At 49.9% G+C, this 25,470-nt stretch overlaps 2 protein-coding genes across 14 annotated transcripts in view; one reads left to right on the top strand and one right to left on the bottom strand.

Annotated features, from left to right (window-relative positions):
* Positions 1 to 18,114, top strand: part of MOCS1 (molybdenum cofactor synthesis 1) — a 366,833-nt gene extending 348,719 nt beyond the window's left edge. For 3 of the 5 annotated variants that reach the window (XM_074398013.1, XM_039466308.2, XM_039466312.2), the window contains 8 exons: positions 6,690 to 6,854; positions 9,050 to 9,111; positions 9,454 to 9,565; positions 9,889 to 10,001; positions 11,560 to 11,670; positions 13,954 to 14,074; positions 14,605 to 14,652; positions 16,560 to 18,114. In XM_074398013.1, coding sequence (XP_074254114.1) covers positions 6,690 to 6,854; positions 9,050 to 9,111; positions 9,454 to 9,565; positions 9,889 to 10,001; positions 11,560 to 11,670; positions 13,954 to 14,074; positions 14,605 to 14,652; positions 16,560 to 17,320 — 1,493 coding nt within the window. In that variant the 3' untranslated portion in view covers positions 17,321 to 18,114. Of the gene's footprint in view, positions 1 to 6,689; positions 6,855 to 9,049; positions 9,112 to 9,453; positions 9,566 to 9,888; positions 10,002 to 11,559; positions 11,671 to 13,953; positions 14,075 to 14,604; positions 14,668 to 16,559 lie in introns of all 5 variants that reach the window. The other 2 variants (XM_003923250.4, XM_039466309.2) reach the window with 2 other exon arrangements.
* Positions 18,115 to 18,781: 667 nt separating this feature from the next.
* DAAM2 (dishevelled associated activator of morphogenesis 2) overlaps positions 18,782 to 25,470 on the bottom strand; it is a 115,315-nt gene continuing 108,626 nt past the window's right edge. For all 9 annotated transcript variants that reach the window (XM_074398010.1, XM_010334129.3, XM_039466295.2 and 6 more), the window contains 4 exons: positions 24,563 to 24,623; positions 23,301 to 23,432; positions 22,073 to 22,243; positions 18,782 to 21,836 (listed from right to left, as the gene is read on the bottom strand). In XM_074398010.1, the coding sequence (XP_074254111.1) occupies positions 21,612 to 21,836; positions 22,073 to 22,243; positions 23,301 to 23,432; positions 24,563 to 24,623 (589 nt within the window). In that variant the 3' untranslated portion in view covers positions 18,782 to 21,611. The remainder of the gene's footprint in view (positions 21,837 to 22,072; positions 22,244 to 23,300; positions 23,433 to 24,562; positions 24,624 to 25,470) is intronic.

Below are 25,470 nucleotides of genomic sequence, written 5' to 3'. Positions count from 1 at the left end.
CCTTGCTGGTGGGAAGTTGTGATCCCTTGGAGGAGGAGAAACATTCTGGTTTTGGGTGTTTTCATCCTTCTTTCACTGGTTTCTTCCCATCTTTGTGGATTTATTTACCTGTGGTCTTTGTAGTTGTTGACTTTCAGTTTGGGTCTCTGAGTGGACATCCAGTTTGTTGATAATGAAGTTATTTCTGTTTCTTAGTTTTCCTTCTAACAGTCCGGCCCCTCTGCCATAGGACTGCTGTAGATTCACTCCATACCCTGCTTGCCTGGGGATCACCTGCAGCATCTGCAGAAGAGTAAGGGTTGCTGCCAGTTTCTTCTTTTGCTATCTTGTGTCCCAGAAGGACACCTGTCAGATGTCAGTCTGAGCTGTCCTTTATGAGGTGACTCTTTGGGTATATGGGGGTCAGGAGCTGCTTGAGGAGACAGTCTGTCCTTTTTAGGAGCCAAGTGCTGAGCTGTGAGTTCCGTTGTTCCATTCAGAGCTGCTGGGCAGGTACATTTAAGTCTGCTGCAGCAGGTCTCATAAACACCTTTTTTTTCCCCAGGTGCTCTGTCCCTGGAAGGTAGGGCTTTATTTATAAGTTTCTGCCATGCTGCTGCCTTTTTTCAGGGCTGCCCTGCCCACCGATGAGGCAGCCTAGTCACAGTCTGCCTGCAGGGGCTTTGCTGAGCTGCTGTGGGCTCTGCCCAGCTGCCATGTGAACTTCCCTGCAGTTCTGTTTCATAGGGGTATAGTTAGAACTGCCTCGGCAGTGGCGGCCCACCTCTGTAATGACAGACTCACTTTATAATGGCAGACTGCCTCAGCAATGGCGGGCCACCTTGGCAACGGCAGGCCACCTTGGCAGTGATGGACTACCTCAGTAGTGGTGGATTGCATCAGTAATGGCGGACACCCCTCCCCCACAGAGCTGGACCGTCCCTGGTTCAGCTGTGCTTGCTGTGAAATTCTCAGTCCAGAGAGTTTCAGATTGCTGTTATTTGCGGGAGTGGGACTGGCCGAACCTGATCACCTGGCTCCCTGCCTCAGATCCCCCCTTTTTTTTTTCAGTTAAACAGGCGACTCTGTCTCCCAGGCATCCCAGTCACCAGTTGAAACGGTGCCCAGATTTGTGTGATTTCTTGTGTGTAAACCTGTTGCACCAGCTGAAACAGCTGCTGGAGACTTGTGGTGCTTTTTTGCCAGGGATTCTCCTTGCCTAGCTCCCTGTTTCAGTCTCCCTTTTTTTCAGTTGAATGAGTGACTCTGTCTCCCAGGCGTGCCAGTCACCAGTTGAAAAGGCACCCAAATTTGTGTGAGATTTTGTGCTGACACCCACTGTGCTGGCTGAAACAGCCACACTGGGGGTTCGTGGTGCTTTTCCCCCAGGAGTCTCCTGGCCTGGCTCCGTTTTAGTCCCCTTTTTTCAGTTGAACGGACAACTCTGTCTCCCAGGCATTCCAGTCGCCTGTTGAAAAGGCGCCCGGATCTGCGTAATTTCCTGAGTGGTGACCCACTGCGCCAGCTGAAACAGCCGTGCTGGAGATTCTTGGTGCTTTTTCGTACAGGAATCTACTGGCCTGGCTCCCTGTTTCAGTCCCCTTTTTATCAGTTGAACAGGTGACTCTGTCTCCCAGGCATTCCAGTCACCTGTTGAAAAGGCACCTGGATCTGTGTCATTTCCCGTTCAGTGACCCACTGCACCAGCTTAAACAGCCACACTGGAGATTTGTGGTGCTTTTCATCCGGGAATCTCCTTGCCTGGCTCCCTGTTTCAGTCCCCTTTTCATCAGTTGAATGGGCAACTCTGGCTCCCAGGCACTCCAATTGCCAGCTGAAATGGCACCCGGACCCATGTATTTTGTGTGGAGACCAGCCGCACCGGCCAAAACAGCCATGCTGGCAACCCGTGCAGCCCCTCCACCTGGGAATCTCCTGGTCTGTGGGCAATAAAAATCCATCTGGAAATATGGCGTCCACTCTTCACGCTCTAGCTGGGAGCTGCAGTCCAGAGCTGCTCCTAATCGGCCATCTTGCAGCAATATTTTTTAACTACCTATGTGGCCTCCCACCGCACTGCCTTCTAAGGTAAGCATTCCTCAGTTTTCTATTTATCATTTCCTTGCTACCTCCCTGCCCACCCCCCTTTTTTAGGCTGGGTCTAGCTGTGTTGCCCAGGCAAGTGATCCTACCACCTCAGCCTCCAGAGTAGCTAGGACTACAGGCATGCACCACCAAGCCCACCTAATTTTTGTATTTTTTGTAGAGACTGTGTTTTGCCATGTTACCCAGGCTGGTCTTGCACTCCTGGACTCAAGTGATCCTCCTGCCCTGGCCGCCCAAAGTCCTGGGATTACAGGCATGAGCCACCACACCTGGCCCAGTTCCCTTGCTTTTAAAAAAGTAGATACAGTGTTTTCAACTTTGTCAGTGTCATGCTGTGTGTAATCTTCAGGACTTTTTTTTTTTTTTTTTTTTTTTTGACTCAAGTAAAATGCATGATGTTATAGAGTTCTCTTTTTTCCCCTGTGGTCTACTGTTACATTATGTGAATGTACCCTATTTTCTCCTTTTAGTAAGCATTTGAATTGGTTCCAGTTGTGTTGTTGTGGACAGTGCTGCTTTGAACATTCTTGTTTTCATTAACATATCCTGGTATATGCTTTGTCTAGCAGTGGAATTGTTGGATCATGAAGTATGTGAATGTTTAACTCTGGAAAACAATGTGGCATTACTTCATAAAGTGGTTGTGCCAAATACACTTTCACCAGCACTACGTAAGGGATCCTGTCAACCAGTCTCCCCAGCACTACTATTCTTGTTTTTCACCAGTTGAACAAGTGTAAAATTATGTTTCACTGTGGTCTTAGTTTGTATTTTTGTATTTAAGAATGAAGTTGGCATCTCTTCACATGTTAATTAGCTAAATGTAAATATAAAATATCTTTTTCTGTGTAATTCCTGGTCATGTCTTTTGCCCATTTTTCTATTTGGTTCTTTGTCCTTTCATATTGATTTGGTACAGGTTCTTTACATATGTTGCAGATACCTCCTCCCAATCTGAAAAAAAAAAGTATACCATGTGTAATGATTCTTTTTGATTAGTAGCAGTTTTTCTTCAGTGTTTTGTTTTTTCTTTCATGGTTGTTTTCATATCTTGTTAATGAAACACCTAACCCTAGATCAGATCACCTACCTATGTTCTTCACTAAAAATTGTGAATGTAGCATGTAAGTCCTTAGATATTCTGTAGATGACTTTTGGGAATCCAGTGTAATGTTTTTCCATATGGTTAGTTGTCTTTTTCTTGTTTTTTTTTTTTTTTTTTTTGTATTGAACAGTCCTCACTCCATAAATCTGCCATTCTGTAAGTATTGATCTGTTTCAGCTCTACTTTGTTCTGTTGGTCAATTTGTTAGTCTCTGTGCCAATATCAACCTGTCCTAATCACTGTAGCTTCATCAGTCGATTATCTGGTAGGGCAAATTCTTTTTATTTTTCAACAATGTTTCACATATACTAAGGTTTGGCTATGTAAATTTTAAAATCAGCTTATGAGGTTTTGTTCTGTTCTGTTTTGAGAGAGTCTCACTCTGCTGCCCAGGCTGGAGTGCAGTGATGCAATGACGGCTCACTGCCACCTCCGCCGCCTGAATTCAAGTTAGTCTCCTGCTTCAGCTTCCCAAGTGGCTGGGATTGCAGGCATGTGCCACCACCACACCTGGCTAATTTTTGTCTTTTTGGTAGAAACAGGATTTTACCGCATTGGCCAGGCTGGTCTTGAACTCCTGACCTCAAGTGATCCACCCACCTTGGCCTCCAAAAGTGCTGGGATTACAGGCGTGAGCCTTCACACCCAGCCTCCAGTTGACTTTTAAACTAGTTCTTTGGGAAGTTGCCACTGATTTCTTCATTAAGGCGATAATTGGTGATTGTGCTGAGGCCTCAGTGGGCAAGGGAAAGAATAGAGCTTAACCTGCTTCCTTTTCCTTTATCACATTCTCTGCTCATCAGCTTCTTTCCCTAACTCATACCAATTCAGAACAACTATTCTTCTTAAGGACTTAGATTGTTAAGTTCATAGATAGCTAGATTCTATGTTTCTCCAGGGTTGATTTTGCAGGTGTGAACAACTACTCCTAATTTTCCTTATTGGCAGAGCCAGAGTGAAACTCTTGCCTTTTTCAAACAGCTCTTGTAAACTTTATTTTTAACAAAAGTAACTTATGTTTATTTCAGAAAAGCAGAAAGAATGTCGTTACTGCCTATTTGTAACCACTGTTGACGTTTTGGTGTGATGACCTGCTTGCCATTTTTCTCTGCATCTCATGTTTACTGTCTTCTGTGTTGACTGCGTCTTGTGTTACAGTTCTCTCTACCTAATATAGTGTGTGCATTTCCCTATACCCCAGTGTATGATTTTACAGAGTCATTTTGAGTTGCATAATATTCCATCATCCAGAGAAAACAGAATTCAACAAGTTTGCTATAGTTGGCTCTCTAGATTATTTCCCACTTCCCTTAATTATTTATTGCTCTGTAATGAACACCCTTGTAGATAAATATTATTCACATCCATGATTATTTCCTTAGATTAAATCCTTAGTGAAATTTCAGGTCAAAGGCTTTAAAAAGTTCCATGTACAACTCTCCAGAAAGATTATATAATTTTATTACACCATGAGTGTGTGCACTTCCATGCATCCCTACCTTAAACCGATGATGAATTTTGTAATATTCTGCCTTTTTCTGAGTTCGGCTTCACTTGAGCACTTGACTCTTGGTTTCCGCTTTCATGCGGTGCTGAGCTGAGTCTTCGTAGAGACATGCATTTACATAGCTTCTTGGAAACAACTGGTCTGGTGGCTGGAAGGATGTGGTCAGTGGCACTGTCCGTGTAGCAGAGGTCAGCTAAAATCCAGGGGGAGTGGTGTATGTGTGCCTCCCACATTCTAAAAGAAAACTCGTTCATTATAGAAATAAATGTTACCTATAAATAAACGTAAAAAATCACCTGTGATCCTACTGATCAAAGATAACTACTGTGCATATTTTGACGACTTGTCTTTTCTCTAGATTTTATTGAATTTGAATGTGAGCAGGTGTGTTTCTTCAGACTCATTCTTTTCATTCTTTGGTCTTTTGTATGCAGCTTTTCAAGAATGTCTCTGCCGAATTTCCCAGCTTGCTCATTTGTTCTTGTGTCCATTCTGCTTCTCAAGTTTTTCTTTTTGTTTGTAACTATATATTTAATTTTTAAGAGCCCTAATTAGGGTTTTCTGTTGGTTTATTTTCAGGATTGAGTATTTAGCCCAATGGGGATATTCCCCCTGCTTTTTAAAAGAATTGTTTTCTGTTACCACTGTTCCTTCTCCTCTTCCTTTTATTCTTCTGTTTGAAGAATTGGTGATCTTTCTTTCATGGCATCCTCCTTTAACATTTATTGATTCTTGGTGGCGTCTTCATCTTAGTGCCTGAGGTCTGTGTTGGCCTGCCTGGCAATGTTGTGTTTCTATGGGCTGCTCCAAGGTTGTGGAGAAGGGGTGTGAGGTACTGCTGAGTGTCACCAGGACTCAGGGCTTGCCCCCAGTGTGGTTTGGCTGTGTCCCCACCCAAACCTTATATTGAATTGTAGTTCCCATAATCCCCATGTGTCATGGGAGGGACCTAGTAGGAGGTAATTTAATAACGGGGGTGGTTACCCTCATGCTGTTCTCATGATAGTGAGTTTTCACGGGATCTGATGGTTTTTATGAAGGGCTTTGCTTATTTTGCTCAACACTTCTTGCTGCCGCTGTGTGAAGGAGGACATGTTTACTTCCTCTTCTGCCATGATTGTAAGTTTCCTGAGGCTTCCCCATCCGTGCTGAACTGTGACTCAAGTAAACCTCTTTTCTTTATAAATTACCCATCTCAGGTATTTCTTTATTAGCAGCATGAGAAGAAACTAACACAGCTGCATGGCTGGCTTACGTGTCTGCACTGGTGCTCTATCCTTGAGGCAAATGCTTCTGCTGCCTTCCCCTGCCTATGGGAAGGACGAGGCCAACCTGCCCACCTCCTCCAAATGTAACTCCTGGTGCACTTGAGCTGTGGTCTCTATCCATCTGATCAATCCCATTTGCTTTCTTTCAGTACTTCTTTACCTTTCTAGGCTATTCACAGCATTCTTTTTTACCTTCCAATGCTATTATGGATTTTTTAAATCCTTCCATTATTTCTAGGGACATTTGGTAGAATGGAGCGTCAAATGGCACTTAATTCAAACACTTTTATGCTTTCATTATACAGAATATCAGGACCTGTGAAGTAGTTCATTGTTAGGAACAGAGTCCTGAGTCGGGTACACGTGGATTTAAATGCCAGCTCTTCTTACTATGTGGCATTAAGCAGTTTTCATAATCTTTCAGAGAACGTCTTTTTTTATCTACTAAATGAGATCATTGTTATTGTGAGGCTTCAATGAGCTAATGTGTGCAAAGCCATCAGCAGAGCACCTAGCAAAGAGAGCGCATTCAGTGCTTAATCTTTGGTTATTTTTGTCAATTTTTATTCTTAGATTTCTTTTAAAATTAGGCCTAGTTAATACAGGTCTGTAAAGAGCCTCTTTTCCATCCATCTTGACTGGACAGAGTTTTGGCTTCCAGCCCTTCTGCTGGCCTCACCAAGAACATGCAAGCAGTCTGACCCCCTTCCTGTCGTCCTTACAGCCCAGCTCCAGCAGCTGGAAGGGCTGAGGACCATCGGTGTCACCACCAATGGCATCAACCTGGCCCGGCTGCTCCCCCAGCTTCAGAAGGTTGGTCTCAGCGCCATCAACATCAGCCTGGACACCCTGGTGCCTGCCAAGTTTGAGTTCATCGTCCGCAGGAAAGGTGAGCAGATGTGGATGGGGCGAGTTTTCCCTCCCAGAGTCTGCTTAGCTGGGGAGGGCACGGCCAGTGCGGAGCGAGGGGCCTGGTCGCTTCCTCTTGGTGCCTGGGCTATTGGTAAGTCACAGCACTTATTTCGCACCTCTCCTCTTTGCCAAATGTACATCAGGGTCTTTGGGGGTCAGATGCTAATGACCTAGGGAGACCAGCCTCCCTACCACCCGAGCGCCAGTTTGCCCAGGACTGAAGGGGGGTTTAGAATGAAGGATTTGAAGTTTTAAAACCAAGACAGTCCATGGCAAACTGGGTGGAACTGGTCATTCTACAATGAGCTCTGAAGAAACGTGGACAGCCCAAGGTGGAAGTAGCCACTCTGGGACACCAGGGTGTGGTTGTGTGCCGTCGGGTGGGGGTCCCCCAGCAGTCCCCCATGGTTGTCCCTGTGCCTGCCTGGATATAAGCCTCTCCTAGGCACCCCTTGCTGCAAGCACACCCACATCTTCTGCCCGGCTGCCTCAGGAGGCCCAAGGTGGACAGGTAGAGCCAGCCTCGAGCTCCAGGTTGTAGTAGACCAACGCCTGGCTTCCCCTTGGCATGGATCTCATGTTGCGGCAAAGGCTTTTCAGGTCTGGATACCTTTTGACATGGGGGAAGTGGGTACATGATTGAGGACTCTGGAGAATCAGAGAGATGGCGGGGAGGCCCAGCTCTCCTCCTCCTTCCTTGCAAATAGCTTCAAGATCAGCCCCACCATCTTCTTTTCTCCCTTTTCATAAACCAGGTGTGATGCCCTGCTTATACCCTCCACGTGCTGAGGAAGCACTCACTCCATCTCCTTCCTCTGTAAAGCGCTGCTCTAGGTGCTGTGGAGGGAACAGAAGACACACAGACATTGCCTTACAGGCTGCTAAGGGCCACAAGATACAATTCCCCAGGACAGCCTTTGCTTGTCTTGTGGTATTGGAAAGAATTAGCAGGAGAGAACTAGGAGGGCTTCAAGGAGGAGGCATGTATGCTGGCAGTGAGGAACAGAATGGTTTGAATCAATGGCACATACTCCGAAGGGAAGCAGGAGTAAAGAACCTGCAAGGGCTCTGCAGTGGGAAAGCAGGAGGTGGATCTGTGGCCTGTACCCCCGCATATACCTTCTCCCCTCTCTTTGTCTCTTATTTCCTGGTGCAAGGATTGCAGAAATTGGATCTTCCCTCTCATTCATACTGTTTCATCTACCACCTGCCTTTGGAGGGGAGTGTTAAGCAGAAAAGAAAACTTACAGCTCTAGCATATCCTAGCAGCATTGTTTTTTTAAAGCCACACATTCTTCCCTCTACCCTCTCATTGAGCAGTCTGAAAATGCTGCAAGGAAACCCTGGAGACCATCGCTAGGCACCCTCTCTCACAGGTGACCACCCAGGCTGTGCAGGCTGGGGAATGCCAGAGGGAGCCAGGATCCAGTAGGTGATCATGTGACTATATGCATGAGACAACTGGGCAGTGAGAAGTCAGCTGGGGTCACATTGACTGTGGTGAATGATTGTCCAGACAGTAATCACTTTCCAGCCCTGGAACAGCACCTGTGGGTAGTAGGTGCTTGGAGGGTATGTGTTGCGTGAATCACTGATGGACTATTGAGGAAAAAACATTGAAATGGGAGTGGAAAACCTGCATTCTAAAAGATGGAGCCCTGAGGCTCTGAGCAGGGCATTGCCTGAGTCTCCGTTTCCTCCTGCAGACTTACGAGAGGGTTCAGCTAGATCCAGGGTCAGCATGCTACGGCCCGAAGGCCGCATCCGTTTCCATATAGCCTTTGAGCCAAGAATGCATTTTACGATAAACATTTGCAATCAGTTGATGATAGGGAACATTATGAACTCCATTTAAGCAAAATACTGTCCCTGCAAAAAGAATTGCGTTATTGTATCCCATTTGTAGATCTGGTTTACAAAACATCGTACTCAGTCATCACTGCTATATTTGGAATTGAGTCAGTACTGTGTGACATATACTTACATGGATCCTCCGTGTTGCTTGTAGGTTTGCAAAGCCTACGATATTACTCTGGTCTGTTTCAGAAAACATTTGCCAATCTCCAGATGAGATGGTTTTTCAGGCTCCTTTATAGCTCCGGTGCTTTTCTGTGGAGGCGTGGGGGAAGAGGAGAGAGCAGAAATTCATGGAGCCTTGTTTCTCCCTCCTAGGCTTCCACAAGGTCATGGAGGGCATCCACAAGGCCATTGAGCTGGGCTACAACCCTGTGAAGGTGAGGCCGTGCCCCCACTGTGAATTGCCGACGTCCCTCCACACCGCCCTGGCCTTCCCCTCGTGGCCCCCGGCCCGCTTGAGAGCCCTCAGCTCTGGCCAGCATGGCCGAAGTGCGTGCATCCTCCTACCTCTTCTCTCTCAGCTGGTCCAGCCCTACCCACCCTTGAGAGAAAGGAGAAAATCAGTGACCCCATGGAATCCCCCAACTTAGAGAACTGAGTGGGAGAAGCAAGGAATGGGTCCCTGAGTGGAAGGCCTCAGTGGTGCCAGGCCCCCATGGGGGTGCCACAAAAGAACGCAGGGGGCACAGCCCTCATAGTCCCACCGTCCCCCCGGCCAGGTGAACTGTGTGGTGATGCGAGGCCTTAACGAGGATGAACTCCTGGACTTTGCAGCCTTGACCGAGGGCCTCCCCCTGGACGTGCGCTTCATAGAGTACATGCCCTTTGATGGTCAGTGACCAGGGACGGGGTGGGGAAGGGAAGAGGGACTGGGCCTGCTGGTCAAGTGGGATGGCTCACCTGGTGAGTATGGGTGACCCCAGGGATGATGGGAGAGGCCCAGGCAGGCACTGGGTCTAGGATTATGATGGGTTGTTGGAGTCCACTGTGGGTGTGATTTGATCCACCCATTTTAGGCAGGGCTCCCTGTCCCTCCCATCCAAGAGGCTGGAGAACTGATTGCTGTGCTATGGCAGGGGATGGACTCGGAGACCCCGGGGCCCCTTCAACTCTGATTCAGAAGCTCCCCTTGCCTTCCCCCAACCCAAACACAGGCAACAAGTGGAACTTCAAGAAGATGGTCAGCTATAAGGAGATGCTGGACACTGTCCGGCAGCAGTGGCCAGAGCTGGAGAAGCTGCCAGAGGAGGAGTCCAGCACAGCCAAGGTTAGGGAGCAGGAGGGTGTGGGACAGGCCTGGAGGAAGGTCATGCTTCTACCCTAGGATGGAGAGCTAGCAGCTGGCTGCACTGTGGTGGGGATGCAGTGATGGGTGATGGTACTGTTTATGCAGGAAGCGTCAGTGCTATCACAACCACCTCCCTGTTTCATGGAGGAAGATGTGGGCCCGGCTAGGGTTGGGGGTCTGTCACGTATCAGAGGACACACTACAGCAAGTGGCAGGGGGCGCTGCTCATCCCTGTTCCACACAGCCTTTTCTTTTTTTTTTTTTTTTTTTTTTACAGTCTTTTGAATGTGTTTATATAATTTATTTTTTTTTATTTTTTTAATTTTTTTTTTTATTGCATTTTAGGTTTTGGGGTACATGTGATGAACATGCAAGATTGTTGCATAGGTACACACATGGCAGTGTGCTTTGCTGCCTTCCGTCCCCTCACCTGTATCTGTCATTTCTCCCCATGCTATCTCTCCCCACCTCCCCACCCCCCTCCCCTCCCCCATTTCCCCCCAACATACCCCAGTGTGTAGTGCTCCCCTCCCTGTGTCCATGTGTTCTCATTGTTCAACACTCGCCTATGAGCGAGAATATACGGTGTTTGATTTTCTGCTCTTGTGTCAGTTTGCTGAGAATGATGGTTTCCAGGTTCATCCATGTCCCTATAAAGGACGTGAACTCATCGTTTTTGATGGCTGCATAATATTCCATGGTGTATATGTACCACATTTTCCCTATCCAGTCTATCATCGTTGGGCATTTGGGTTGGTTCCAGGTCTTTGCTATTGTAAACAGTGCTGCAATGAACATTCGTGTGCACGTGTCCTTGTAGTAGAATGATTTATAATCCTTTGGATATATACCCAGTAATGGGATTGCTGGGTCAAATGGGATTTCTATTTTTAGGTCCTTGAGGAATCGCCACACTGTCTTCCACAATGGTTGAATTAATTTACATTCCCACCAACAGTGTAAAAGTGTTCCTATTTCTCCACATCCTCTCCAGCATCTGTTGTTTCCCGATTTTTTAATGATCGCCATTCTAACTGGTGTGAGATGGTATCTCAATGTGGTTTTGATTTGCATTTCTCTGATGACCAGTGATGCCAACAGAATGGGAAAAAATTTTTGCAGTCTACCCATCTGACAAGGGGCTGATATCCAGAATTTACAAAGAACTAAAGCAGATCTACAAGAAAAAAACAAACAAGCCCATTCAAAAATGGGCAAAGGATATGAACAGATACTTTACAAAAGAAGACATACAGGAGGCCAACAAACATATGAAAAAATGCTCATCACCACACAGCCTTTTCTAAACATGCTGCCTTAGCAGCTTTTATCTAGGGCAAGCCAGGCATGGGTCAGGAACCCATGGGTCATCCATCTTACCAGATTCTTCTATCACCTGAGGGCCTCGGGTGGAGCCTCATATGGGCCCCTCTGGGAGAGGGTTGAGGAGCGGAGGTTCTGATGTCACCGAGTGAGAGCCTGGGCTCTGTAACTCGTCCCCTTCACTGCCCTTTTCCTCCCACTCTCCGCTACCCAGGCCTTTAAAATCCCTGGCTTCCAAGGCCAGATCAGCTTCATCACGTCCATGTCTGAGCATTTCTGTGGGACCTGCAACCGCCTGCGAATCACAGCTGATGGGAACCTCAAGGTGAGCATCCCCTCCACCATGGAGACCCTTGCCACCTGTGTTCTCAGAGCTCCTCCCACCTGTGCTCCCTGATTGGACAGAAGACTGGCAGGGCACAGTGCAGGGGTGGGTGGTGGTTGGTGCAATAATGTCAGGTTTGGGGGCATGATGGGAGCAGCAGGTGGGAGTGAATGCATGGCCACTCTGGAAATGTCACCGTGAATCATTCCTTCCTTCCTCATGGCCTGTCCAGCTTCTGGTTTTTTGGGAGCTCCTTTCCAGCTTTCATGGAATGCTGAAGGATCAATGTGCATTTTGCCTGGCCCCCACCATGGTTAGCCCCTTCCACCAGGCCAGGGGCTCAGCTCTGAAACCAGACATGGATGTTACTCATATCTAACAAGCATGTCGTTTGCATTCGGCCCTGTGGGGGATGTCAGGACCCCTTCTCATCAGGGCCATGCAGACTTAGCGGCAAGACCAAACAGAGGCAATGTGTGGCGGCATGGGAGTCCTTGCCGCATGCGTGGCTGGATAGGCCATGAGGCGCTAGGCCTCAAGGAAGAGCACTGCAGACCTTGGCAAGCCTGAAGAATGGGTGGGGCACAAGTGAGGAGGGGAGGGCGCACACGTAGGGTTCATACTGGTTGGGCAGGCTAGGGCAGATTAAAGTTAGCTACAGGAAAACTACATTGAGAGGGCTTTGGTTCAGAATGCGTTCTGTGGACAGTAGGGTGCTGTGTAAGGTTCCTGAACAGGGATGACATCCCCCATGCATGTTTTATAAGCCACAGGTTGGATGTGATGACAGGAAGACATTTAGGTGACTGTTCAGTGGTTCTCCAAATATGTAAGAGTGTGTGTTGAAGGAACATTCTGAGAGCTTGGTAATGTTTGTGGAAGGAGCGGGAGGAAGGCATCAAGGTATCTGGAAGGCCTTGGGATCTTTTACAGTTGTGGGAAGGTGGTGATGGTGGGTTGGATTTACATGCATCCAACTTGAATCCAAAAGGAACCATCCAGCAGGTTGCTGAAAAGCTTGGGCTTTTTTCTGGGCTGCGGATATGGAATTGACCTGGACCGTAGGTGGTTTCTGTATCTGTGAGGTCTTGGCAGAAAATGGAAGATGGGATTCTGAAGAGAATGTAGTGAAGAAGCTATTTATAGCACGTAGGATTAAGGGAACCACTGAGGAATGCTGAGGTACTTGGGACCAGCAGCAGCAAACAGCTGTTCCTACTTTGACAGGGCAAGGGGGAGGCATTGATGTCACTGGAGCCCAGGAAGGGCTGGAGCCTTAGAGGAGAGGCTACCTCATTGGCACTTGAGCTGTGCAGAGAAGCAGCTGCTGCCAGAGATACCAAAGCAGGGAGGAAGCAGGGGAGAAGTGCCTCAAGGTCTTTCTTTCCCTTTACCCCCTGACCTCCCAGGCAGGAGCCAGCTGGAGGGGGACCCAGCAGGTGAAGTCCACAGGAGGAACCTCTTTGTTGCAGAGAAGGGAACCTGGGGGCTGGTGGGGGAGTTGAGGAATGAGGTGAAGCAATTAGAACGATCCTAGATTTCCCTTCTGTCTTATCTTCCCCAGTGGTCTCTGCCCTCACAAGCTTCTCAGGCATTCTTCTTTCTCTGTGACCACAGTGTCTTGTGCAGAGCTAGCACCGAGTAGATACTTTATAAGTTTTGGTGGAAGGATGGTAGATACATTGATTTCTGGGGCTGCCTCATCCTTTACAGAAGTTGGGAAGCATTGAGCAAGTTTGAACGACCTTAAGTTGTCATCCCCACCAGCCCTCAGCTGAAGCTTCCAAGCAGTGATCACAAGCTCAGATAAGTACAGAGCAGGCAGGTGACATCCACAAGTGACTTGGAGGGGCTGAGGTGAATTGGGATGTGTATGGCACAGCAGGGGGTAGGGGACTTCCAGGCCACAGACAGCTCCAGCTGATTGGGGGCCATTCTCATGGTGATAAAGAGGTCATTCCAGCAAGGGTCTCAGGAGAAGATACGGATCTGGATTTTTATGTGCTATCTCTGTTGGCATCTACTTAGTTTTTTCAAATACACTGAGGGAAATATGACTCACTCAAGTACAGGCATTGGGAATTCCAATTTTACATCTTGCTCTTCTAGCCTCTCTGACCTCCCTACAGCACCTCTGTCTCTCACTGCTGGGGGCCCTGCCATGGGAGGCCTGGGCCCTGGTGCTCTTCCCTGGGGAATTCAGGGAAGGAATGAGCTGCTCAGAGGCCAGGAGGCCAAGGCTCTCAGCGATAATGAAGGCATGTTGTCCTCGACCCCATGTAGGTCTGCCTCTTTGGAAACTCTGAGGTATCTCTGCGGGATCACCTGCGAGCTGGGGCCTCTGAGCAGGAGCTGCTGAGAATCATCGGGGCTGCTGTGGGCAGGAAGAAGCGGCAGCATGCAGGTAAGGGCAGGGTGGGGAGGGCTGGCCTGGATGGTGAGTGGGCCTTGTCCCCTGGAGGAAGGTCTGGAGTTGTGGGGTGAGATGCCCAAGGAACACCTAGTAGGAAGCTGGAGTTAGCATCATCCCCACTACCAAACCACCCACTCTTATTGGCCCCCTGGACTCGGGGTACAATGATGGCTCTCCTTCTGTGGGGAAATGTCATAGCAGAGGCTGCACAGGAGGGGACCCCCAATTCTCTTGGGCTGTTTTATTGGGTGGGGAGGAGGGGATGACATTGCTTCTCTCTCATCCCACATGTTGCCTTCTGTTTATGGAGGGCAGGGTCCTGATGTCCACAGACTGGTTCTCTGGGCACAGCCATGAGTGACCTTGCGGTGCACACATGGGGGCCTTTTTTCAGGGTGCATATAGCTGAGTGCATGTGCTGGGGCCGTCAAGCACGTTCGTTTCAGTGAACTTTGCTCTCCTCACCCTCTCTATCCCCTTCCCCTGCTTTCTTCTCCCTCCCCATCTTTCCCTCACCCCAGGCATGTTCAGTATTTCCCAGATGAAGAACCGGCCCATGATCCTCATCGGTGGGTGACCCATCAGTACGTAACCACTCACCCTTGTCATTTGGGGATCCCATGGGGTGGGAGCCGTGCCATAGGCACCCCCAGCTCCTGCATTTCATGCTGATGTTCTCATCCTTGTGTGTGTTCTATTCCTCCTTCATCTCTTCTTAACCTTCAAGGTTTTATGGTTTCTTCCCTCCCTGTTCATCTTCCCTCTTACTATATCTGCCACAGAAATGATCCTTCTTTCTCACCAGAAATTGGAGCAGGGGAATGGTCCACCAGATTTAATGATCACTAAGTTAGCGGCTCCCTGAGAATTGAGGTCCTGGTTAAAACAGGCCTTTTCCTCAGCTCTAAAATCTCCCAGTTTAGATACAACGGCTGGTGTCCTCTGTAGTATAGACTGATCCATGCACTGTGTTATCTGGCCATTAGCCCCTACTGGTGGATGTGTGGCCACACATCTGTGCTGGGCTGGGCAGAGCTTGAGGGAGCAAGTTAATAATGTTACTCACCTTTCCAAGGAGGAGATGGCCAAGACTTCAGCTTCCCACTTCCTTAACTCTCAGGAACATCTGCATAGGACGTATCACAGTATGTGCAGGATGCTTCAAACAAAAGTCCCTCTTTTTAAGGCCTATGTGGTCTCCTACCCCTGGGGGCTGGGCTAGTCACTGTAGGGTGGCTGTTGCCCCTCTTTCACTGTGCCCAGATTAGAGCAGGTGAGGCCTTGACCCTTTGCCCACAGTCAGGTCTGGGCCCCCTCAACTGTGCCACTAGCAGGAGGGAAAAAATGAGAGGAAAGATCCTTTTTCTAGAGGTTGGAGCAGAGTGAGCTCAGTGGCCCAGAGGAAAACAGGCTAGAGACAGCCCAAGGACCATCTTTGCCCACCAACTGCCCAGGAAAGCAAAGGCAGCTTGCCATTGGGAAGAAGACTCCCATCTCTTCTCCTTCCACCCCCGGCATCAAAGTCCTCTTGTTGTGCCCTGACCCAAGCTGAGGCACCTTCATGTCCTTGACAGCATCTCCCCAGAAGGGAGGCTGCACCTTTGACATTGGCAAGTCCGGGGCTTAGAGTATGATGGGAAGCGGGAAGCTGGGGAGCATTTGCTTCATACTTTCAGAGATACTGAGTAATTGGTCTGCTTTCTATACAATCAAGAGTTGCCTAGAACAGGGCCTATCAGAATGCATGTGAATCATTGGGGATTTTGTCATTTGGATTCTGACTTGGGAGGTCTGGGATGGGATTCTGCATCTCTTGTGAGTTCTCAGGCGGTGCTGGTGCTGCTGGTCCATGAGCCAGCCACCCTTTGAGTGACGAGACCCTGCACCATTCCCCAGGCCCCCTTGGCACCATCTGAATCAGGCCGTCAGTTTGTGTGCACTTTTGATGTGCTTGAGGGGACTTGAAAAACATTTAAGTAGATCAAATATTCCTCTTATTATCTTGTGTGTAAACTAAATGGTTGTATTAACTCTTCATGGAGAATGTGAAGATGAAAATAAGTGTAATTGGTAATTTAGGGTGAGACCTAGCTCTAGGTTTAAGAAAATTGAAGGGACATTCAGCTTGCTGCTGCTGGGCTTCAGCTTGCTGCTGCTGGAGAGAACTTGAGAAATGAGAAGGTTTTCATGAGGGGGCCCGGAGTCACCCTCGCCACCCTGGCACAGCAGTCTCTGGGCGGGCTGTTACCCTGTCCGTCACCGGGTGAGAAGGGCTGTGAACTTGGACTCTGGATGCCATCTATCTGTGGATCTTCTGTTTTGTCTCTTCCCGCTAAGCTTTTTGTTCTTCATTCCTCTTTCCCCTCACTGTGAAAGAGAACTTGAGGTGGGATAGGGAGAGGGTTGGGGAGTACAGGTGGGAAAAATAATTGTCTTTTGGACTTAGTCTTTCTTCTCTTTTTTTCTTGACTTGCAGAGTTATTTCTGATGTTCCGTGATTCCCCACCAGCCAATCCAAGCATTTCCTCCTGGGATGCCCTCCATGTTGAGGGTCTAAGATCCAGAATGAGTTTCTCCAGCCAGATGGCCACTTTATGGAAAGGATACAGGGTCCCCCAGACCCCTCCTCTAGCCCAGCAGCAGCTGGGGTCTGGCTCCTTTCAGAGACACTACACTTCCCATGTAGACTCAAATGCCAACTCAAAGTGCCTTAGCCCAGGTTCCTGGGCTTCTGCTGCCCCCTCAGGACCCCAGCTAACCTCAGAACAACTAACTCATGTGGACTCGGAAGGACGGGCAGCGATGGTAGATGTGGGCAAGAAGCCAGACACAGAACGGGTGGCTGTGGCCTCAGCCGTGGTCCTCCTGGGGCCTGTAGCCTTCAAGCTTGTCCAGCAGAACCAGCTCAAGAAAGGAGATGCCCTGGTGGTGGCCCAGCTGGCTGGAGTCCAGGCAGCCAAGCTGACCAGCCAGCTGATCCCTCTGTGCCACCATGTGGCCCTGAGCCACGTCCAGGTGCAGCTGGAGCTGGACAGCACACGCCATGCTGTGGAGATCCGGGCATCTTGCCGGGCTCGGGGCCCCACTGGGGTGGAGATGGAGGCCCTGACCTCTGCTGCAGTGGCCGCCCTCACCCTGTACGACATGTGCAAGGCTGTCAGCAGGGACATCGTGTTGGAGGAGATCAAGCTCATTAGCAAGACTGGTGGCCAGCGCGGGGACTTCCATCGGGCTTAGCTCCTTCCTGCCGTTCTCACCCATGGCCCAGCCAGGCCTGGAGATGGGATGCAATTTGGGCTGAGGGAAAGATGTCAGGTTCCTTTAATCACAGTCACTGTTTACCTTGAGCAGTAAACCGGAAGAGAGCCTGCTCTACTACTAGGTCTGCTGCTAGATGATCTCTAATGATCGATGGAGCTTCCTTTCTGCAGGGAAGATACCAGCAGGCCCTCAAGCCTTCCGGGACAGACACTAAGGTCATGGGAGCGGGACTGCAGCCAGCAATGCTAGGTAACTGGGAAATCATGTTCTTTGTGGACTGTTGCAGACCACCAGTTTCAGAGAGTCCAGCCCAGAACTTTTCCTTCTCATTTTGGGTTTTCTCTTCTGCCCTCCTGGGGAGAGATGAAGGGCTCATTAAGCAGAGGAGCCCATTTTGAAGAGAGCAAAGCACAAGCCTGGCTGAGTAATGCATCCCAGCTTCTCCCCGGCAGCGCTGCCTCCCTCAGCCCGTCCTGACTTCATCTCTCCTTCTGCCCAAGTCTGTGTCCCTTCAGACTTGCAGGCTTTCAGCTTAACCGCTGCCCAGTCTTGCTGGCCCCCTTTCCTCAGGACCCCTCCTCTGAAACAGGATATGCACACATGGGTCACCGCCCTAAGGACTCCTGACGTACCTCGCAGCCCACACCTGGCCCTGCTCATGGCTGTTTCACTCACCCCTCTTGATTCTGGAGCATATCAGAGAAAGACGACGATGACAGATTGCCTTCACCCTCACAGCGCACAAATAAAGCTATGATGCCAACTTTGCAGATGCAAGAATGAAGACTCTGTGTGGGTAGGGCACTGGGCTGCTGCCTTTTCACAGAGAAGGTTGTACCTATTAACCCTATCCCAAGACACATTGCCCTGGGGGAAGAAGGGGAAGAAATATGCTCCTTAGGCCCTGCAAAGGCCTAAGGGGCTATACAGAGAGTAGCCTGTGGGAGAATGTGAAGTGGTGGTGGTTGGGGGAGGGGGGGGCGCATAGAAATGCACCATCTAAGGGAAACTTTTTGTCAGGTGGTGGCCAGGGGTGTTCAAAGCTCATTGCTTGCATCACCTCCTACTGGAGATCAGAGAAAACAATTGGAGGCTCCTGGTTTTCACATCCCCAAACACTGTTCTGGCCTGCTGGGCTCTCTAACTTGGTTAGATGTCTTTGGGTCTATCCACAGTGGTGCCTCCTGCCTGCCTCCCCTCTGCCCTGGTGTGCTGGCAAATGTTTAACAATCAGCTCTCCGGTAAAGACCATTTCTGTGATTATAAATACTCCCACGTGGAGTAATTTCAAGCTACCAATGTAATGTCAAATGGCTTGCAAAATTCCTGAAAATGTGAACAATAGCTTCTCACAGAGTTGGTACAAGCTGGCTGCAGGACACCACTCCCAGCCCACCCAAGATCCCCTCACAGGAAGGCACAAGTTTAAAGGCAGAATGGGTAGGGATGGTATGAATTTAATATTTTTTAGTATTACAATATATTCTTATAAAAAAGGTGCAAGTGAAAAAGGACACTGCAGACTTTGTCCATTTAGCCTCATGTCGTCGGAGGCAGCTGGTGAGAATAGCCTTGGTGTGAAGGCATCCCTGGTAGAGGTCGGGGGAGATAGTGACAGCGCCCCAGTTGGTGGAAATGGGGATGGGAGTTGGGAGAGGCTGAAACAGACCCTCCCCATTCACCTGCAGAATCTTCTCCTCCCACTGCCCTAAACACTTTATTTCCATCACAGGGCAGAAATGCTGCTGCTGAGAAGGTTGCATCAGGTTGATGATGAATTTTACATTGGCCAGGAAATCAGACAGCTGGAGAAACTTAAAGGTGGCAGGAGTGGTGGGGAGAACATGAAAAAAAGCAAGACCAAGAAACATTAAGAGGCGAAAACATTTAACATATTAAGGATCAGCTCAGCCACCCGCATTGGGCACCAGTCCCTTCTTACTGAGTTGAGTATGAGTCCGTGGTGCAAGGCACTGTTGGAGACCTGGCTACAGTGGCATCTAGAACCAGAGCCACTGGCCAGATCTAGAAAATAATAAATAAAAAATATGTTTTAGAGAAGGCTGGGCTCTGGAACAACGCATTTGTGCCCTCTGTCAGCAGTTAAACCAAATTCGGCTTTTCTGAAGATCAAATGTGTCTTGAACAGCTTCCGTAGTCCTTGTCTTTGGAGGTACGTATCCAGTCTTCCACGGGGGGCGGGAAGGCCAGACGCACTTGTGGAGCCCTCCCCTCTTCCCTGCCCCTTGCCCCTTGGGGGTTTAGGTTAGCATCAGCCTGGCCAGTTTGGGAGCGGACCTTTAGAGGCCTCACCCACCACCTCCTATCATTCTAATGCCTCTCTTGCAGTGGGAGCTTGGGGTGGGGGGGAAGGGTGCAGATGGGTATAGCCAAACTCTCTGCAGCTTCTCTGCCCGGAAGCCTTCATCTTTGCCCTCATCTGGGTTCCAGGATGGCCTCTTCACACCTGTGTCAGCCAGGCTTGCACTTGCTCAGATCCCTCCCACCAGAACACATGCGCCGCCCACCCCCTCAAACCAACACACATGCTGGGCTCATCAACCCTGGGTTTCTTCCCCCGCAGCGACTACGGTCCCAGCCCCAGGAGTGTGATGCAGGTGAAAGGCAGAAGTAGAGGCAGCTGAGAATGGGCCCAGCTCACCAGCCTCCGCTGGCAATAACCCTGAGCCAGTGATGAGGTTGGAAAGTGAGAAACACAGGGAAGGGCAGAAGAGCCAAGAGCTGGTTGATGGTGGAGGTCAAGGCAGGACTAGTCTCTCAGAGGATGAAAGGTCAACTCGGAGCACAGTACTGAAAGTAAGAGCCTTCATGGAGTTTAGAAGAAAGGAATTTTGTCTAGATACGGCCATCCCATTTACCAAGGCCAGCACAACATGGACAAAATGGAAGGTAGGAGAATGGGAAGACCAGAAGGAGCCCCTTGTAAGGCTAAAGAACCAAAGTGGGCACAAGAGGTGGGGATGTGCCCCCCAACCCCCGAGTTTTCCTCCTTGGCCCCTTCAGGCATGTGCTCCCCAGAGGATGTCAGCCTTCCTCCTCCATCACCATCTCAGTTTCCCTCATCCAAATGCCTCAGAGGAGGGGATACCCTTAGAGGCAGCATCTTTACCCAAAGTGCAGCTCTGGCCCTCAGAGACCTGAGGAACCAACTCTCCAGCACCAGTGGACACATGGTTCTTAAGTGGCTGCCTGCAGGCTGCACAGAGGCCACTGTGGCTTCTGCCTTGAGGCTAATGTTAGAGAAGAGGGTGGGAGGGCCTGAACTATTTATATGAAATAGAGAGCTGTGGGATGGAGCTAAGCATTCAAGTGCTGCCCTCTACCGAGGGGCCATAGCGGGCTCCAGGTTAACATTTGAGGTCGCTGTCTGGCTTCACAACAATGGCCAGGTGTCCAGGAGGTGGGGACGTGGGATATGCCCAAGGCATGAGGTGTGGTGATGAATGAGGTCTTTCTTGAGCCCCTCCCTCACCAGATTCATCAAGCACCTGGTAGAGAGCCGTAACTGTGGAAAGCCCAAAGGTGAGTCTTCCTAGGACTGTGGATTAGTAGACGGATCTTGGAGGTGAGGGGAGGAAAGGGAGGGAGGGAGACAAGACTGCAGAGAGAGGCCAGAGGACTGGTGATGGGACATAGATACTGCTACTCTGTCCTGAGGGCTTTGGTACCTGCATCAGCCTTCCGACACTGTTTTCTGGAATCTACCAGAGCTGATCTAACTAGAATATATAATGCTGCCTCTGTTTGCCTTCAAGAGGAAAGTTTGCCCCCAAGTCGATGTTCTGTTGAGCCTCCCGTTAAGAGACAGGGTCTGGATTTCCTCTCAGGGGCCCCCTCATCATCCCCCCTGCCGCACAGGAAATCTGGACAAGGCCATGGACCTCTCCAGTGCGGATCTGGAACTGTTCTGTGCCAGCACATGGGTGCCCGTGGTAGGGGATGGGGAGCAGGGCCCTCTCCGCCTGGGGTTACCTGGTTGGAGGCCCTCCAGGGATGTCCCAAGCCAGCCTCAGAATAAGCCCTGGGGCCAGAACTCAGAAGGAATCGTGTGAAGGGGAGATGAGAGGAGCCCCTTAAGGTAAGTGTGGGAAGATGCCTGGTCCGGCCACACACAGCCCCCCACCCCAGGACCCAGCCTAGGGTTCTAAACCAAGCACCAAATGGTTAAAGTATCACCACCGCCTCCGCTCATCCCCGTTCTCACCCGGCCCTGTCTCCCGGCCTCCTGTGTGGCCAGTTCCCCAGGTCAGTAATGGAGCCGGTTTATTGCGCGCTCCCGGGTGACTTCCAGGGCCTGGCTCCCTGATCGCTTGCGGCTGCGTTTGAGCTTACATAAGTCCTTGTCAAAGACCTCCCCGGAGCGCAGGGCAGACACCAGGTCATCGAACTCGCCTCCCTCCTCCAGCGAGCTGCCCGCAGCCAGGACCTTCCGCTGCCGCTGCCACCGCTCACGGTCCCTCTGCTCCTTCAGCTGCGGGTGGGGTACCAGAGGCGGGAACCCTCTTAGAGCGAGGGTCTGAGGTCAGGGCAGCCCCTCGGCCTAACTCCCAGGCCGTGGCCATGCTGCCGACCTGTATCTGTTGGCCCCACTGTCCTCCTCCCTGGTACATACAGGCTTCCCCACCTCACACTGCTCTCTTCCCTCAGGCTAGGAAGAGGCTTCTCTCTCCTGGGGCTGATACCCACCCCTATGGCATGGCCCCTCACCATGGCTTCCATGCGCGCCCGCCGCTCCTCCTCCTCCTTCCTCCGCCTCATGGCCTCTAGGTCCTGCCGGGCCTCCGAGAAGGCCTGCAAGAAGGTGTCAAAGATGCCAAAGAATTCGTCCGGCTGCATCTTGCTGTCATGTTCCCCGAAGTGCATCAAGGCCTTGGCGAACTGTCAAGGGAGAGAGAACAGGGTTGCTGGGAAGTGCCCGGAGCATGCTGGGCACAGCCCCTGAGGTTAGCTGGGTTCCAGCCACAGAGCCCGGTGCAAGGTTGGGGACTGTTGGCACAGGGGGCAGGGCTGGAAGGGGCGAGGAAACAAGGCTAAGGAGAGGCTTGAGGCTAACACCCTGGGCAGGTAAAGAGTTGGGCTCACTCACAGTCCACCTCAGAGCCAGCCCTAGGCCTGTAAGGGGTAGGCCTGAGATCAGGGGTATAGACCTTCGGAAGCCCTTCGTGAGGTCAGGAAATCGCATGGCAGAACTCAGAACTTCAGAGATCCTCTAGTTATCAGGTTAATAACTTAACCCCTCTGTGCCTCAGCTTCTTCCTCTATAAAATGGGAGTAATCTATATCATAGTGCTATTGGGGAGTTAGATGAGTTAGTAGCTATACGTCTATATGCCAGGCACTTAGAGCTACCATTGCTAATTGAGTCTACTCTGTATCCACTAAGAAAGATCTTGCTACTCAAAGTGTGCTTCATGGACCAGCAGCAGGTTCACCTCCTGCAAGCCTGTTAGAAATGCAGAATCTCAGGCTTCCTAAATGAGAATCCATGTTTTAATAAGACCCGCATGCATGAGGTCTCTGGGCATGTTAATGTGAGAAGCAGTAGAGGCATAGTGGACAATCATGCCCACTGCTAGGCTGCGTGTCAGGATTCTAACCCAGTTCTACCATTTAGAGCTGGGCACATTACTTAACCTCTCTGATTTCACTGTTCACATGTGCCAAGTGGGAAATGACCTTCTAACAAAACCCATAAAGTAGATGGTGACACATCTTTAAAACACATAACAGGGTACCTGATAGCTGATAAATGCCCCACCATATTTGCAGTATATGGTTCCCACTGTTGGTCTTGTTAAGAGTGAGGAGATAGTTTTCCCTCAAAGCTCTGTAACTCTGGTTTTGTCCCTCCTGGGCTGTCTGTGGTAGGAATGGGTGAAGAAGCTTGTTTAGATAAGACTGGGTTGGCAAGCAGTGGGGGTTGGGGCACCCTTACCTTGTCCCTGGCCTCATTTAACTGGTCCTCCAGCTCTGAGAAGCTGAAGCTGGACACCGTAATGAAGTCGCTCATCACAGGGACAAACTTGTCATTGGGCTCCCGCACCTGGCGCCTCTGATACTCCAGCTCCTGAGAAGGGAGAGTAAAGTGCTGCTTAGACTGGTGCCAAGATGAGAGTCCAGGGCACAGGGGTCACCGCGTCTCCCATCCTTCTTGACACTCACATCGAACCCTTTAGAAGAGGGAACGCCCTGCATCTCAGAGTTCTAAGAATGGCAAAGACTATAAGCGTTAGCGGCCAGCCCACCCTGCCATCTTTCTTGCTCTAGAGCGCTGAGACCCAATGTGTGACCTGGGGCCAGCAGCATCACCTGAAATACAGAATGTCAGACCCACAGGATCAGAAGCTGCATTTTAACAAGGCTCATTTTTACAAGACTCCAGGTGACTCATGCACAAATTAAAGAGATTTTTCTAAAGCTCCCAGCTGATTCAGAGACTGCTGGTCCATGGACCACACTTTGAGCAGCACTTAACAGGACTCTACAATTGTAAATATGGAAATCATCTTCCCCCACCATCGTGGCGACAAAACGTTCTTTCTCAGTCTCTAAAGTCCGTTCTCCCCTTACCCACTGTCTCTCTCCACAGAGAAGGATCTCTTGTTCCTAGATGTGAATGATAACACTTAGAGACAGCCCCATACTGGGTCAGTCTGGCCTACTTCCCCACTGCTCTACTGGTGTTTTCTGGAAGCCTAGGGCCAAAGATAGATAGTATTAGCTGAGAAGCTGTCACAACAGGAATGGTGGGAACAAGAGACCTGGGTCCTCTGCTGACCCAGGAAAGAGGCAGAGAGACATAAGGAAGAACTTTCTGGGCACATGGGTCTCATTGACACATTGCGTGCTTCCTGCCCCTAGCTGGCAGTCAAGGGATGAGGATTTTCTTTCCCATGCACTTGAATCTCGCGTAGGCATGGGTCAGATGTATATAGTTCATTCTACTGTGCTGCCGAATAGACATAAGTTGGACAGTAATATGGGTAAAATCTCAAGTGACCCCTTTTAAAAGGCTCAAATGTAAGCCCTAGTCATCCAATCCTCCTTCTGGAGGGCTGACCCTATGCTAGAGGCTGTTCCCACTGTGCCTGTTGTTCTGTGCCCCTGTCTAGCAGCTTGGGGTACAGTAACAGGCAGCATGAACAGTGGTTTTCTGACAGTAGCCCTCACCCAGATAGGCGTTGACAATGTACTCACCACCTCCACCGCTCTCAGGCCCTTCCTGAGGTTGCCCACCTCCTTCTCCAGCTCTGCTAGGCTGTGAGAAGACACAGAGAGAGGGGAATGAGGACCATCTGCTCCAACCTTGAGGTGCCGAGGCTGGTTCAGGGAGAGAGCAGAGCCAAGCACAGTGGCCTGGGAGTCAGTGCACCTGGGTTCCAGCCTTGCTGTGACCACTGATGTTGGCCCTGACAAAGCCCCTCCCCTTCCTGCCTCTGTCTGTACATCCATACTGCAATGTATAGATCTTTCTAGATCAGAAATGTCATGCTGCAATATCAGAAGGTTTCCAACCTGTTGCCTCGGGCTTAGATCTAGTTATCTTGATTACTACCAAGTAATGCTTATAAACTCTTTAAGTGATCCTGCAAGTAACAGCATTGGATACCAGTTGAGCCATTTACCATTATGTTTCTGGTTCTCCTGGAGACGGCATCTATCAGCCTAGATGTTGAGGTCTGATGTCCTGCCTAGCGCATGCTGTGATGCCCCACCCACATTTCCTTGGACCATACATTGTAGGGCCTGATCCTGACTCTTCCAACTGTGGGCACAGCCCTTTTGAGGCCAAGCTCCTTCCACCTGTACCTATGGCCAGAGTTATTCCCTGCCCCTGTAGAGCCATTCAGCTCGTTACTAACAGGAGTTGCTGTCTGATTGCCCCAGCAACCTTGCCCTTTGGGTGGGAAAACTGATGTAAGTATCCACACTGTCTCCCTGAATTCCTCATGGGGTTAAGCACCAATTGCCTGCAAGTGGTAACTGGCTGAATAATGTTTGTTACTGGCATTCTCTCTCTGGCTCATTTCCCCATTCTTCCACTGGTATTTTCTGAAATCATCTCCAAAATAAGGATTTAAGAGCAAATCGTCTTTGTTTGGTTC

The sequence above is a fragment of the Saimiri boliviensis genome, chromosome 4 (assembly GCF_048565385.1).
Source record: "Saimiri boliviensis isolate mSaiBol1 chromosome 4, mSaiBol1.pri, whole genome shotgun sequence".
In the NCBI taxonomy this organism is placed as follows: Eukaryota; Metazoa; Chordata; class Mammalia; order Primates; family Cebidae; genus Saimiri; species Saimiri boliviensis.
Note: the sequence above shows the minus strand (reverse complement) of the source record. Positions and strands in the feature narration are given on the sequence as shown.